Source organism: Pseudorca crassidens, chromosome 2 (assembly GCF_039906515.1).
Source record: "Pseudorca crassidens isolate mPseCra1 chromosome 2, mPseCra1.hap1, whole genome shotgun sequence".
Classification (NCBI taxonomy): Eukaryota; Metazoa; Chordata; class Mammalia; order Artiodactyla; family Delphinidae; genus Pseudorca; species Pseudorca crassidens.
In genome coordinates this window covers 130,458,275-130,474,737 of record NC_090297.1, presented here as the reverse complement: position 1 = coordinate 130,474,737, position 16,463 = coordinate 130,458,275, and the positions used below count along the sequence as shown (strand labels likewise).

Genomic DNA, 16,463 nt, shown 5'->3' with positions numbered 1-16,463 from the left:
CCTGGAAGAGAGAACCAGCCCCCCACAACTGCAGAAAAGACCCCAATGCCAATGGTCTTTTCATTGTTGTGGAATTCTTGGAACCCCAAGGAGCAAGCATTGGGGGCGCCAGATTGTTGGAACTCAGGGAGAGCTTTGGAGGCACCAGGAAGCCAGCCCAGGACTTGGGCACCTAATTTTGTACCAGGACCATGCTACTCACTTCTACATGCATTGTCTAATTTGTACAACTCCCTGAAAAGGCAGTATTATTAGCCCATTTTACAGATGTGGCCATCAAGACCCAGTGAGATGAAGACTTGCCCACGGTCCCATTACAATAAGAGTTGGAGGTAGGGCTCAAACTGGGACCTGGCTCTAAAGCTGACTGATTTCCAATACATCACATCCCCTCTCTACATGCAAAACTTTCAACAGTGTCTATGCAAGTAAATCCAGGGGAAGGCATCTTATACTTAAAAATCTTGCAGTCAATCCTCTGCTTTTTGCTCAGTGATCAAATTTGAAATTATTTCATCTTAATCACTTGGATGCCATCTCTGATTTCCACTTTCCAGGGTTTCTCTTGCTTAGTCTCAACCTTATGATACTAACTGGTTCATTCTTCAATTTCTAGAACACCACTAGAACTCCTGAATGGGAATGGGGGACGTGTGAAGTGTGTTGATATCTAACTCCTGAGTAAAACTCTCCAACCTGCCCACGTAATCTGTCATGGCCAACCTGGCAGACCAAAAGCTGAGGGGCAGCCCCTGGGTTCACTCAAACATGAGGCAGAGGGTCATGGACTCTCACCCCAAAGCCTGTTCAAGTTCAAGATGCATGACAAATGCACATTATCCCGTGTGATGTTGGTGATGTCTGGAATTTTTTAGAGATTGACGCCCCCAAGAACCTGCGGCTTGGTTCCCGCACAGCAACCAGCCTTGACCTTGAGTGGGACAACAGTGAAGCAGAGGTTCAGGAGTACAAGATTGTGTACAGCACCTTGGCAGGCGAGCAGTACCATGAGCTGTTGGTCCCCAAGAGCATCGGTCCAACCACCAGAGCCACGCTCACAGGTAAGTAAGGTCCTGGGGGCATGGCAGTTCCTGAGTCCATACCCTCCCAGCTCTCTCCCTGGCTATCCAACCCCACATCCAACTGTCGCCAAATCCCATTGACTTAATCCCTAAAGTACCTATCACATACGTCTGCTGTTCTCCACTGTACTGCCATCACCTGGTCTAAGCTACTACCCTATCTTGTCTTCGCCACTGCGATAACCTCCCCACTTTCTCTCCCCTCTGCTCTCCTCTCCTCTTCACTCCATCAGTTATCTTTTCAAAATACATTTCCAGGGCTTCCCTGGTGGCGCAGTGGTTGAGAGTCCACCTGCCGATGCAGGGGACACGGGTTCGTGCCCTGGTCCGGGAAGATCCCACATGCCGCGGAGCGGCTGGGCCTGTGAGCCATGGCCACTGAGCCTGCGCGTCCGGAGCCTGTGCTCCGCAATGGGAGAAGCCGCGACAGTGAGAGGCCCGCGTACCGCAAAAAAAAAAAAAAAAAATTACATTTCTGATTATGCCATCCCATTTTGCAGCCATTTCAGGGATTCTGACTGCTCTTGGGATAAACTCCAAACCCCTGAACGGCCTTGGTTTCCTTACCATCTTCTCCAGTCTCCTCTCCCTCCCGCATTCCCTGGTGCCCCCTGTGCTCCAGGTGCACAAGTCTACTTTTTTCAGTTCCTCAAACACCTTCTCCCTCCTGCCACAGTGCTTGGCACGTGCTGTTCCCTCTACCTGCCAGCCTCTCCCACCACCCTCTTTACCTCGTGATGTCTGCTTCCCTTCCAGCTCTCAGTTCACCTGTCACTTCTCTGGAACCCTCCCTGGTCCCCAGGCGAGGTCAGGTCATCCTGTCTGGCAGCCTCATCTTACTGGTTACCACTCACAGCACTCCTCAAGTTATCACTGTACGCTTGTGGGTGTGATTATTGGATTGTCAGTCTCCATCTTAGACTAAACTCTGTGAAAGGGGGACCATATTTGGTTTCACTCATCATGACTCCCCAGCGTTCAGCACAGCATCTAGCACTTACAGGTCCTGGATAAGTGATGAACGAATGAATAAACGCATGCATGAATGATGAGAGAAACTGCACATGTTCACTATGACTGGGGCATAGGCTACAAGAGGCCAGTGATAAGGTAAGAGCCGGTTATGCCTTATGTACCCTATAAAGAGTGTGAGTGGAGGGTTGTTGAAAGGTCTGAAATAAGATGATGCAATGACCAGATTTGGGCAGCTACAGTGTGGAGAACAGACAGGAGGAGGACAAGGCCAAAGGCAGGGAGAGGTCAGGCGGCTGCACGGAGTCAAAGAGAGAGATAATGGTGGTATGTACTAAGACGATGACCCAGGTCACCATGACGCCTGGCTGGGGAGCATTCAGGGTCCCCATGAGGATGTGGCGTCCAACCAGTGCTCCTCCTGGGGCCTTAGACACACCCGCCAGGAAAACCTACCTGCTGGACTTTGCTGAAAGGTAGATGGCTGGAAATGTGGGGCACAGTTTTCAGATGGAGACTGTGCAAAGCAGCCATGGACCAGGGGCCACCAGTATGCTCGCAGAGACTTTGTTTATCCTGTGTCTTGGCTTCTTGCAAAAGCATTAGTAGACAAGAGATCCACACAGAAGAGTGCGTACAGTAAACAAGGGCAGTATAATCAAATCTGTTTTCCTCCTGAACTGAAATCCCAGATCACGTTGCCAAATGAGGCCAGTTAAAGTAAATATAATAAATGTTTTTTCCAAACAGACGCACTCCTCAAACACAGCAAGGAGATGGAAAGATATGCTGACCAAGCAGGTTAATGGGGGTGAATTAAACATAGCAGGAACAGACCATCTGGCACAGAGCCTTTACAGAGAGCTGGAGACATTCACAAAAATTAAGCTAAACAAAAACCCCTGCAGTGATACAGGAGGGAACTGGTTCTAGGCGCAGCCCATCTCTGCCCAGAGCTGCAGGCTGCTTTGGCAATTAGCAATTTTACAAAGATGATGGCTAGTTGTTTGGATGGAGGACACACTTTAAAATCATGAGATATAGAGAAGAACTCAGTCACATCCTACTAATAATCATCCTATTATTTCCCATTACCGGGGGCGGGGGGCGGGGAAGAAGATTCTACATCCATTTGATCATCTCTGTTATTCCAGGCACCTTCACATAGTTTTAGCTTATTTAATCTTCACAACAACAACTCATGAGGGACAGGTGAACTAAAATATTGCCTGCCGCATCAGTAAACAAAGGATGTCACAGCCATCAGCCATCACATCATAGGCGCCCCAGTCAGCATCTCCATTTTACGGATGAGGAAATTGAGACTCAGGGATTTTGGAAACTTGCCCGAGTTCACAAAGCTACCAAGGGGGCTGTGACTCAAAGGCAGTTCTGAATTCTAGTCAAAAGTCCCCATCCCTTTTCATGGCTGCTCCTACCAAAGAAGTAACATGAAAGGAACAGTCAAATCTTGCAGACTTACAACGAATGGAAAGGTTATTAGTGAGGAGTGAGCTCAGATAAGTTGATTTTTTTTATATTTGAATTGGGCTTATGAAATAAAATTATAAATATATATTACACATAATTATCCCAGGGAGCTCACTGCTGGGAAGATTTATAAAGGCAAATAGCCTTATGTGATTTAAAAAGAGATTATAGGAATGTAAGGAAATCAAGTATATCTGTACTTGCTGAGATGCAGATTACAAGGATTGCTGGCACTCTCGCTGTGGTAGCTGGGGAAAAAGAAGGAAGGACCTGGAAGGAAGGAAGGCAAAAAGAGCGAGAAGTTTGACCCCAGCTCTAAATAGTTGTGTTTTCTCCCTCATTCTCCAACTTGGATGCTAAAGAGGAGAGTTTTTTCAGCTTCCGAGACTTGCTTTTGTTTTGGGGGGTTTTGTTTGTTTGTTTGTTTGTTTTTAGTTCCAAACAAGTTATTTGCTTGTATATATAAAACAAGACCCTGGACTCAGTGGGAAGGGCATTCCAGGCTCATCTGAAGCAATTCCTCCCTGGCCAGAAAGAGTATGAAGGACTAGAAACTTCAGCTGTCCCCACCCTCCTTATCCCCAGTCAAAAATAACTGCAACCTTAGCAAGAAGGTACCATTCTCTCTTGTCTCAGTTTTATTTGAATGCTCGGTCCTGTGGGACATGTTAAGAGCTGGGACTCTAGACTCTGTATCTAGGCCCAGTTACTCACTGTGGGATTTGGAGCCATTGACTCGACCTTTCTAAGCCTCTGTTTCATCATTGGTAAAAGGGGAATAATGCCACTTACCTCATAGTGTTTGATGGGGCTTTAATGAGATCATGTACTGAAGGAGTTTAAGACCATTCTTCTAACACAGCAAAGTACTCAATACGTGGATGATGGTGATGATGATGGTGGGGGGAAGGAGGGGCGGGAGAGGAGGAGAAATAAGGAGGCAGAGGAGAAGGTCTGTGAGCTAACGGATGCTTTGGGACGATCCCCTGTAATAAGTGTGGCACAGAGTGGAGACCCTGCTTCTCAAAGTGGGGTCCAGTGGCAAGGGCATCACCCCAGGAGATGTCAGAGCCCTCTCCCCCTAGATCTGTGGAATCAGAGCCTGCATTTTACAAGCCCCTCGGGGGATTTGTGTGCACATTAATGGTCAAGAAGCACTCACTTAGAGCATGGTTTCTGAAGTCACCCACTCAGGCTTGAGACCAACTTCACTGATGTGCATCTTTGGGCAAATTTCTTCAATTTCTGTGCTTCCGCTTCCTGGTCTGAAGGACATCATGTCTACCTCATAGGTTGTTGGGAGGATTCAATGAACTCATATATATTTATATATCTGAGCACTGGTACATAGAAAACCTTCAATAGCCATTTGACCTTTTATTGTTTTTAATTCCTACAAAACTCAGCCTGGATCTCTGGCAACCTGGCCTCTCCCAGGCAGAACTTCACAGACCCTTTATTCTCACAGCCAGCTGACTCCAAGTCCTTCAAGTCCTATGGAATCTGTACTGGATACTCCTTGCAGAAGCCCTTGTCTCTGCAGCCGCCACCTACCCCTTCACTGTGGAATGCAAGCCCTTCCTGACTCTGGGGCTCAGAGTCACACGGCGGGCTCACCGCACCCCACTGCATCCTCCATCATGTACCTCCCCCTTTGCAACACAGAGACCAGGCTGGGGCACAGAATACCAAACATTTCTTTTCCATTATTCTCTCTAGGCAATGCCCAGCAAATTCCCTCTGGAGTGTGAATTTGTTTCTCAACAACAGACTCGGTGTCTGCAATGATTTTTTTCTCTGCTCTGGTGGCTTCTGCGTCCTTAATGATAAAGTCTTTTTTTAGGCTCAGCCTCTCAGCCTGGACCATGTCTGCGTGGCCTGTGAACCATATCTGGAGTCCCAAAGGGGTCCCCGAGTGTTATGTACCTTACAGGCTCACCAAGGGCCCTCTAGGTTAGAACCAGAAGCATGTACCAGGAACTGGCACCATCACTGTTTTCTGAGTAGCAGTGAAAAACCATAAACCATACAGAAAACTCCTAGTGGAGGGACAGAGGGAGGAAGGGAGGGAGGAGGAAAGGAAGGAAATTTTCATTCTTTGACTGGAATTTGATTCAAAAAACAAACAAAAAACCAAAACCCTGCCTGTGACCAATGCAAATTATAAACACTGCCCTGGTCTCTTGTCTGAGGGGACTCCACTAACCTGTCATCAGAAAAGCCTGTGCCTTCGGTGTTTTGCGAACAGGGGAAAGGGGTTTGTCTTCAGTCATCTACGGTCTCTTGCCTGGTCCTCCCTCAGGAACAGAAGCCCACACTTGAGGACCAGGAGAAGGGCAAAAGGAACTGGCCCGTATGGCCACGTGAGCACTGGGCTCTAACCCCGCTCCGGGGCCCAGTCATCACGTCCCTCACCCACTCAATGGGGCGCCCCCTACACACCTCTTGATGATGCTTCCCAACCAGCTGCCTCTCTGCACAGCGACTACCCGTATCTCCAGTCAACAAGGTGCTAATCAGAAAACTCATCACCAGGGCTTAGGAAGCCCAGAGGCTTGAAGATTCCTACAGACTTCATGGTGCAACAATGGATCGCAAGAAAACAAAGACCTGCAGCCAGCCACACACGACACCCCCCCACACACACTCACTCACACACACACACTTGCACAAGGCTGATGTGTGCAAGCATGCCCCAGTCAGGCCCTGTGAATTGCCGCCTTCCAGGCCTCTGGTTGCTGGGGACAGGAAACCAAGGCCTCTACCAAATCCCTCATCGTCTCCTTGGGGCTCAAATGGAGATCTCGTGGTGAGAAGGTGGGCTCCGCGAGGTGCTTGTCCACAGGAAGATGTTCCATGAAGAAATCCGAGACCCCCAGAGGAGTCCAGCTAGCAAATCAGCGCTGACCGAGGCACTTGACGTTCACTTCACCCTGTCTGCACTCCCTGACATGCCAGGGCACAAGCTCCGGACCGAGTGCCAGACCTTCAATGCCCTGCAGGCTCCTCTGAGGAGGAGGAGTCAGGCAATGGGCCCGGGGCCTGGGCCAGATGGTGCTCATCCTGCTTTGGGCGAAGTCACAGTGACCCCAAGTGGTCACTTTGGTAAGGCACCCTCTGAGCACAGCGCCACCTTCCAGGGGCTGCAGAGACCCAAGCAGAAGAGAGGAGATAAGGGGCAGTGGCTTCCACGCCGTCCTCCTCCTCACAGCTGGCATGTAAGGGCATCTGTCCCCTTATTTGCATTAAAGGGCTGGTGCAAAGGAACCAAGAGTAAAGCCAGGTGGGAATTTTTCCGTTTCTGCTTTGACTTCTTCAGCAGCGAATGCTTGTTTACAGCAAACACCCGGACATGGGATGTTCCTGTAGGACAGGGGGTGAAGACCCATGTTCCTCATTCATCCCACTGGCAACAAGAAAGTTGCATCTGAGAACAGTCCTTGGTGTTATGATTTTCTTTTTAAATATAAGTTTGTAGGACCAGTCCCTTCCTTAAAGTCAGCATAGAGTCTTCTCTTGATGCTCAAACATCATCCCCACCCAAAAAGTGGGGAGATGTCCTCCAAAGCCTGACTCATTCGGGGAACCCTGGAGAAGCACCTGCCATTCCCCGAGAATATCAGAATGCGGAGCCTGGGAGCTTACATCTCAGTACATTGAAAAGTAGATTGTTGCCTATCTGGTATGATTTTAGGGGTTCCCAGAAGATTCTCTGTCTCCAAATATCTCCCCATCTATGACGTCTGGTACCCAAATTCCCCGCTGGAAATTTCCCTATGAGGGGCCCTACATTAGGTCCCTGGTTTTCATGAGTTCTTTTACCAGATATACCTTTGCATATGTTATTCCCTCAGCCTGCCCTTTCCCCAACCAAATGTCCCCTGATCCTTCAAAATCCAGCTCAGATATTCTCTCATAGAAGTCTTCCCAACACCACCATTGCCCCCGCCATGCTGCTTCTACGCATCTTATTTTTTTTTCACTATACGACATACTGAATTAAAATATTAAAAAAATCAAATCCCTTGACCCAAAGACCTAAGAGTCTACTGAGGAGACCAGCAAGAAAGCTAACAATAACAACATAATAGCATGATTGTGATAAAAACTAAGAGACTGACTGCAAGCTCCTTGGGGACAGGGTCATCAGTTTGCCCCTCCCTTTGAAGGCAGATGTCCTTCAAATGCACTGGAGCAGCGATCCCCAACCTTTTTGGCACCAGGGACCAGTTTCGTGGAAGGCAATGTTTCCAAGGACGATGGGTGGGGGGGATGGTGCAGGCGGTAATGCGAGTGATGGGGAGCGATGGGGAGCTGCAGGTGACGCCTCGCTGGCTCGCCCGCCGCTCACCTCCTGCTGTGCGGCCCGATTCCTAACAGGCCGCAGACCAGTAGGGGTCTGCAGCCCAGGGGTTGGGGACCCCTGCACTAGAGACAACCAAATCCCCAACCCCAGTTTGGTAGACTTGAACTTCACAGATATTCTGGAGATGAGTCCAGGGATTCAGAGATGGAAAGGGTCCATCTTTCTGCATGGCCATCTGAACCTAATCAAGCCTGCAGACCCCAGGTGTATTGTTTATGTTTCTGCTGGCAAGACACAGCAATCTCAGTTTCCTGGGCCTCCTTCTCCCACTGTTTTCCTGCTAGCAGCAGGAAGCATGAAGAATAGGTTTCCTAACAGAGGGAAGTGAGTCATCCTGTCTTTATCACCCACCCACAGTCCTTGCAGTGCAGGTGAGAATCTGCTAGTTCCTCTTGCTCTCTAGCTCTAATTAATCTCTTCCTGCTCACTATGTCCCATCCTACCGATCAGAAAATTCCACACCTCCGTCGTCCCTCAACCTTTCCTAATCTTGGCTAGCTTTCAAGGTTCAAGTCCCTTCTCTAGAAAGCCTTCTCTGGCTACTCCAGCCCATGCTGATCTCATCCCCACTCTGAAATAGTTTTCTTAGTTAGCAGCCCATGGTGTAGTGCAAAATCACCTTCAAATTCCAATGTGCTTACTCCACTCGCCTCTCCTAGCCTGTAAGACTCTTAGGGACAGGGACCATGCTATGATGCGTCAGAAAGAACAATGAACCTGGGTTCTAAACCCAGTTTTATTGTATATTATCTTTGTGACCTTGGTCAAGAAATGGACTTCTCTGATCCTCTGTTTACCCATGAGTAAGGCCCTCCTGGCAGAGCTGCAGGGGAAAACGAGGTAACAGGTATGAATCGCTAAGAAACTAAAGTTAATAATAGACCTCCTGGCCACCAGACACTTAAAATTCTCTTTTGATTTTCATCCCTCCTTTCTTCCCTCTCTTTTTTCTTCATTATTCCTCTAGATTACTGCATGCAGCTCATTGCTTGGCATATTATGGGTACTCAGTAAGTAATTAATTTCCTTCTTCAGTACAGATTTCTTTTTATCTCATTAAGGACGAGGGTGATTCCATTCAGCTCACCCTGGTATCCCCAGTATACAACCCTGTGCCTGGCACAAAGGACACCCTCAGTAATGTCTGTTGAGTGAATGAACTGTGTGCTTTGGGAATTCAAAGAAGAATGGATATGCAGTGAAAGAGTTGAGAAAAGCATCACCCTCTAAGCTGAACAAAGGAAGTTCTATAAGGGATGCAGAGCGGTGGTTTCCTATGAGATGAATTTTCTGAGCTATTGTTAAGAAAGGGAACAGAGCCATTCATAGGCTACTACTTGCAGGAGCTGGATGGAAAGATAAAGTGAGCATTGGTAGAGAGCAAGGGGTCTTTAAAAAGCGAGAAATCCCTAGGAGTCCTCCAAGTGCTGATATATAAGTGTACTGGGTATGCCTCAGATACGCATTTTCTTTTCCAGCAGAGGTGTATTTTACCTGCTGGCAAAGAGCAACAATTCACGTGTAGCACAGGAAGAAAGCTGTTGAAAATCAAAGGAAGCGGCAGGCAGGAACCCATAGGCAAGTCTCACTTCCACATCACCTAGTCAGAAAGCCTGAGAAGAGAGTACTTTAAATTCTGCTCTGCACTTTTCTGGGAGAAGATGATTCCGTTGTAAATTATTGAACATTTCATTTAAGCTTCATAAATAAGAAACTCGGATGAAAACGTTACATGGTAGATCCGTTTGGCAACATGTAATTTCTGTCTTCCTCCCTCGATTTGTCACCCTTCATCTACGTCGGAGAATTTCTACTTTATCATAGGCAATTGAAGGTCTCAATCAGTTGTCTGAGAAAAGCAGTTTATGTCCCAAAGGTAATCTAATTTCTCCAACCAAGGATGTACCTGGGACTCGCTGAACATACTGACAGATAAAAATGTGTGCTTTGAATGGATCTGGGGTGTTGCAATCACCCAACTCGTTCTAGTGAGAGGTACTCGGCCCAGCCAGGGGCCAGCTCCTCACTGACACCGGGACTCCCTAAATCACTGGTCTCATCAGAGCCAACAGGCTAAGCTTCAGCAAACTGACAAGAGGTGTGCCGAGGACCAACCTGTACCTTCCTGGGGCTCACCAAAAAACAACTCCAAATCCTGGAATAGTTCTCTGAGCAAGGTAATAATACTATGAGCTACGATCCCAGCGGGCCAGGCACCATTCTTCACACACATTGGTTCACTTAATCCTCACGATGACCCTCTGAGATAGATACTATTATTCTTCCCATTCTACAGAAACTGAAGCTCAAAGATGTGAAGTAATCAGTTACACGTGTAGAAAGCGGCAGAGCCTGAATATTAATGTAAGTACGGCAGACCTCAAAGTCAAAGTTGACCTCCACCAGTATTGACACTTTAGAGAAAGAAAGAACTAAAGGTTAGGAAATGAATGGAGCTGGTTTGAGAAGGGAAAAAGAGGGCTGATTCTAACACATTCTGTCCAGACAGCCTGGTCAGTAAGGCCTGGAAGGTTCTGCCGTACTGGAGCACGAGGGATTCACCGCACAGGCTGTACTGAAAGCCACAATGAGGAGGGAGTGCAGAACCCTCCGGTTTCCAGGCAGCATTCACCTTCCTTAATCCAAGTGGCTGTTAAGGAAAGGTTGCTCAACGCATTTCCTGTCAAAATCATTCCTATTACCTCAGGGCTCCTGGGGAAGTCACAGCTGCTCCGGGGAGGGGATGAAATGAAGGGAAGGATAAGGCATTCAGTCCTAAAAGCCCTGAACCCTGAGGCCAGAAGCCTGGGGATCACCTCCAGCTGGTCACAGACTTACTCTTTGCCATAGTTTCTTTTTATAAAGAAATAACTACTGATTTGAATAGTGTCCCCCCCCACCTCCAACCCCCTCCCCCCAAAAATATCCATTTCCACCTGAAACCTGTAAATGTGATCTTATTCGGAAAGAGGATCTTTACAGATGAAATCAAGTTAAGATGAGGGTGGGCCCTAAATACAATGTGACCAGTGTCTTCAAAAGATTAGGAGAAGACACAGACACACAGGGAGAAGGCCATGTGTTATGGACTAGATGTTTGTGTCCCTCCCCGCAAATTCATATATTGTAATCCTCATTCCCAGTGTGAAATGGGGGCCTATGGGAGGTGACTAGGTCATGAGGGTAGAGCCCTCATAAATGGGACTAGTGACCTTATAAAAGAGACCTCAGAGAGTTTTCTTGCTGTTTCGCTGTATGAGAACACAGTGAGAAGATGGTCTGTGAACCAGGAAGCTGGGGCTCAACAGACATCAAATCTGCTGGTACTTTGATCTTGAACTTCTCAGCCTCCAGAACTGTGGGAAACAAATACGTATTGTTTAAGTTGCCTGGCCTATAGCAGCCCAAACAGACTAAGACACCACGTACCAACAGAGGAGAGGCAGAGCCTGGAGTGACGCAGCTGTAAGTCAAGAACTACCAAGGATTGCCAGCAACTACCAGCAGCTAGGAAGAGGCAAGGAAAGATTCCCCCCATAGTGTATTTGGAAGGAGCACGGGCTTACCAACACCTCGATTTTGGCCCTCTAGACAGCAGAACTGCAAGAGAATACATTTCTGTTGTTTTTAAGCCACCCAGCTTGTCGTCCTTTGTCATGGCAGCCACAGGAAATTAATGCAGATGGTGAAAGGGATCCCCAACCCACTTTCCTCACAAGGTTGTGAGGAAAACAACAGTCAAAATACAGTCAGGTATTTTGAAAAGAACAAATGTTATATAAATGCAGAACAGCATGATCATCGGCCTTGGTTCTGTCGAGCCCACAAAGGGCCCCAAAGAGAGCCTCCCAGAGGGACTCAGGCAGACAATGAGGGGCCCTACAGGTGCTAATCTGATCTTGTTGCATATTCCTGCAGCTCCAGTCCTAATAAATGAGGGTGAGTTTGATGCGGGTTTGGTACTGAATAAAGGCCCCCAATGATGCCCACATTCTACTCCCTGGAACGTGTGACTATGTCATCTTACATGGCAAAAAGGAAAGTACAGATGTAATTAGGTTAAGGATCTTAAGATGGGGAGAACAGCCTGTCCTGTCCAGGTAGGGCCAATGTAATCACCAGGGTCCTTATAAGACGGAGGAGAAGATGGGACCACGGAAGCAGAGCTCAGAGAGAAAAACAGATTTGAAAATGTTACACCGCTGACTTTGAAGATGGGTTATGGGGACACAAGCCAAGGGATGCAGGCAACCTCTAGAAGCTACAAAAGGCGAAGAAACAAATTCTTTCCTAGAGCCTCCAGAAGGAACACAGCCCTGCTGAACCATTTCAGACTTCAGACCTCCTGAACTATAAAATAATAGATGTGTGTTGTTTTGAGCCACTGGGTTGTGGTAATTTGTTGCAACAGAAATAGGAAATTAATATACCAGTCAAACGAGTTAATCTGAAAATGAATGTGGGAGAGGGTAGGGAGACATCCCAAATAATTCTAGGTCCTTTATACTGAACCCTAAAGAATTTCCCCCTGTAGTTGGGCAGTTTTTTTCATTTTCTCCAGCTTCCTCGGGTCCCCCAGAAGTCATCCTAACATTGAATCCACAGCTTTGAGTGCCCTTGGTAGGGAGCCCACAGCAACAGGGCTTCTGCATGCCCCTACATTAAAGGCCTGACAGCCCTGTGCTCAGCGAGACAGTCCATCCACAGTTGCTCCCCAGAAAGGATGCAAACGTCCCCACATGGCCTCAGTCCCTGTCTATAAAAGGTACAGCTTTTATAGACCTATAAAAGGTCTTCATCCACAATGTTCAAGAAATGCTTTACAGGCTTATGTCCACACAGTCCTTCTCGATGACGCACTCCCCCGATTCACAGTGTAAGCAAGAAATCCCTTCACCAGTTGTAGCCAACCTGAGACTCTACCTCAGGGAGACCTTCCACAGAAGAGCACTGTTCTGAAGGTCACTGACAAGGGCAGCCTCACTGCCCTCCCGAGGAGACCAGCAGCAAGAAGGAAGCTCTGCACTGATCAGTTTGTCCTGTTGACTTGGTATGGATTTCCTAAGTGGTGAAATTGGGATTTCCTAATAGGTAAAAATAGGAGTGGATTCGGGAAGGATTAAACACAAGATCTGAACAAGAACCTAAGGTCATTTGCTTCCCTCCATCCAGCCTTCCCCATCCCTGACACACACGGAATAATGTCTGTTTCTGCATCTACCAACAGATCTGGTGCCTGGCACTGAGTATGGAATTGGAATATCCGCCATCATGAACTCACAGCAAAGCGTACCAGCCACCATGAATGCCAGGACTGGTGAGTAGGAAGATTGCTGTGGAAGGAGACCGGGACAGTCTGCAAGCCTGAGGGGCCGTGGAAGCTTAGCCCAGCAAGGACTGGTCAGAAGGCAATGCCTCCTAGTGAACAGGTCCCTGGGTGATGATTATCCGTCAAAGAACACCATCTACCGGCAGCTTTTTGATTCCCTGTGCCTACTCTCTGACATCTGACGTGCAGGATGGACTCCCACCCTCTCCCCACAGATCTGCACGTGGTCCCCCACAGTCTGAAGGGGTGCCCACAGCTGTGGAGAACGGAGGTGGAAAACCCCAAACAAGTGGGAGTTGTAGCAAGTCATATTCCCTTCTAGATCACCCCACAGCAGGCAGAATGTGGGACTCCTCACCGTGTAGGACAGAAGCCCTCAGAAAAGCCACAGGCTGAAGGTCTAGGCATGGAAACAACCCATTCAATCTAAGGGCAATGGAGAAGTCCACTGACACCCTTGCTATTCTGGATCCAGCAGTTTTGCTTCCAAATCCCGGGCAAATTCCAAAGTCACTTTAGTAACTTAAGTACAAGCAGCCTGGGCTGGGCTGGGGATTTTGAACCAATCCCTGTCCCAAGCCTGTCCAGCATAGACCACCTCTCTAGAGAACCACATGGACATGGGTCCCCAGGAGTCCTCAGACCTTGTTGCCTGCACAACCACGGCCAGGTCAGTCAAAATGGCACCAGGAACAGAGGTAGCTACGGTTGCCAGGAATGGCATATCCTTACTTGATGGTGGTACCTGTTTTGCCCTGGTTGGTTTACTGAGAAAGGCTGGGAGAAAATGATTATGGAGAGCTTAAAAGTCAGCAGCCAGCTCTGTCCCAGAGGTGGGTATACTCCAGTGGTGTTAGAGTTACTAATGCCTTTCTGCAGATTGTTCATCATATGCCAAGCCCCCGGCCATCTTTCAAAGGAAAGGTGCTTAACAAAGTGTGAGATAAGTGTCAGCAGTGACAAGCCAATTTTCATGGTCAGCAGACCCGCTGATAGCTTAGAAATCCACAGGGGGTCCAATTCCAATAAATACTGGCCCTCGTGTGGAACTGATGTAAAATAGGCCACTTATGTTGATCCACAGAACTGGACAGTCCTCGAGACCTCATGGTGACAGCCTCCTCAGAAACCTCCATCTCCCTCATCTGGACCAAGGCCAGCGGCCCCATTGACCACTACCGAATCACATTCACCCCATCATCTGGGATCGCCTCCGAAGTCACTGTGCCCAAGGATAGGACCTCGTACACACTGACAGATCTAGAGCCCGGGGCAGAGTACATCATTTCAATCACAGCTGAGAGGGGTCGGCAGCAGAGCTTGGAGTCCACGGTGGATGCCTTCACAGGTACCAGGACAGCAGAAATCTCGGCTGGGTTCAGGGATCAACAGATCTTAGTGTGAGAAGGTCATCTAGGCAACCCACTCTTCCAGTGCCCCACATCCTTTAGAGAAAGGAAGAATGTAGGTAGGGAAAGAAGAGATAGAGGAGAAACTAATAAATACAAGAGGGAATGGTTGGAGGTGAAGGGGGTGATGAACAAGGCTACCTTCACGCCTGAAATTTTGTATCTGGTTTCCTATAGGCTGCACACAGTGGTTGATTCTGTTCATAATTCCCTGCCTGCACAAAACCAGTGGGCATTCTGAGGATCCATGGGATCATGTTAAATTCCTTCCAGGACAGAGGTTTTAAATCCTAGATCAGTATTATGAATAACTCAGAGGTAATGCTGGTTTTATGCTGCTGAGGGCACTCATTTTTCAGTGTATGGCTTGGAGGAAGGAGAGTAGACAGGACAGGAGAGTGAGAATGTGGAAGCTCTGGGTCAACAGGTGAAGGTGTAGTCCTTATCTGCAAGGAAGGGAGATCTCTTCAGTCAGATGCCTCTTCTATCCCAGTGGCCCCACCACCTCATGTGGATTTCAGAACCATCCATGTCCTCTGCTTTGCAGGCTTCCGCCCCATCTCCCATTTGCACTTTTCTCACGTGACCTCCTCCAGTGTGAACATCACCTGGAGTGACCCATCCCCTCCAGCAGACAGACTCATTCTGAACTACAGCCCCCGGGATGAAGAGGAAGAGACGATGGAGGTCTCTCTGGATGCCACCAAGAGGCATGCTGTCCTGATGGGCCTGCAGCCAGCCACCGAGTACATTGTGAACTTGGTGGCAGTCCACGGCACAGTGACCTCTGAGCCCATCATGGGCTCCATCACCACAGGTGAGGCTGGAGGACTTGACAGCAGGTGGTGAGGGGGGTTCCCACAGTAGCCTTCAACAAGTCAATGAAATTTACAAGGAGAAACACCCAAGGAGTAAGGGACCATCTCATTTATCAAGAGAGCGTCTATGAGTTGTTCTGAAACAGCCACCTCTTCCAGGGCCGCACAAAATGTATAAGATGGGAAACTTCCATTTAGAAGGTAGGATGGACTCAATGTCTTGAGGAGGCCAGGCCTTCAATGCATTGGTCCAGATGTCTTCCCACTACCAACTTAGGAGAAAGCCCTGGAGAGAGCTAGTCTCCCAGAGGAAACCCTTCTACAGTGAGGAGACATCTGTTCCTATTCTGGAGTGCCATCTCTTGACGGCCCAGTAAGTTCACTGATGTGAATGATGCTTCCTCAGGATCATATGCGACTAGCATGCAACCATACAGGGACCTGGTACTCGGAGAATGGGGTGATCTGCATGTTGTTTGGAAAACACAGGTACTCTCAGCTGAATTGGATCACTTGTATCTCATCCTTCTCATCTATAATCACAAATATGAGAGTGCATGTGGGTGAGGACATGTGTGTTTGGGTGGTTTCCTACATAATTACAAGAATTCATAAACTGAACAAGTGGATTAAACACTCAGCTGGTTTTGATCCTGCAATCTTCCAGTAGTCAAAAAAACAAAGTATATAGTATAAATAAAATACAGTTTAGGGAAGTGGATTTGTTCTGGACTTGTGCTCTGAAATCCCTCTACAGTCAAGAGCAATTTTTCCAAATTGAACAAAAGGCGGCTGCTTAACAGAGATAGAGAGAGAGTTGGGTTTGTCCAAGAGAAGCTGCTCCAGAGAGAATGACCATTACTCCCAGTTCAAAATAAAACATACAAACTTAAAGGAAATTTCCCAGTTGGCCTACATATAGGTAACAGTTGCTGCATAGGCACAGACCTTGACAATTTGACTTCATGTTGTTAAAATATTCTCCAGGAGCATGAC

The 16,463-nt window shown here is 47.9% G+C and overlaps 1 protein-coding gene and 1 long non-coding RNA gene across 3 annotated transcripts in view; one reads left to right on the top strand and one right to left on the bottom strand.

Moving 5' to 3' along the window:
• LOC137219726 (uncharacterized) overlaps nt 1-16,463 on the bottom strand; it is a 295,061-nt gene that overhangs the window by 105,680 nt on the left and 172,918 nt on the right. The window lies entirely within an intron of this gene.
• The window catches only part of TNR (tenascin R), a 415,801-nt gene that overhangs the window by 359,324 nt on the left and 40,014 nt on the right, over nt 1-16,463 (top strand). For both annotated transcript variants that reach the window (XR_010941221.1, XM_067728715.1), the window contains exons 9-12: nt 876-1,061; nt 13,139-13,228; nt 14,325-14,588; nt 15,197-15,466. Coding sequence is in view for 1 of the 2 variants with exons in the window: in XM_067728715.1 (XP_067584816.1) it covers nt 876-1,061; nt 13,139-13,228; nt 14,325-14,588; nt 15,197-15,466 (810 nt within the window). In the remaining variant the exon portion in view is untranslated. The remainder of the gene's footprint in view (nt 1-875; nt 1,062-13,138; nt 13,229-14,324; nt 14,589-15,196; nt 15,467-16,463) is intronic.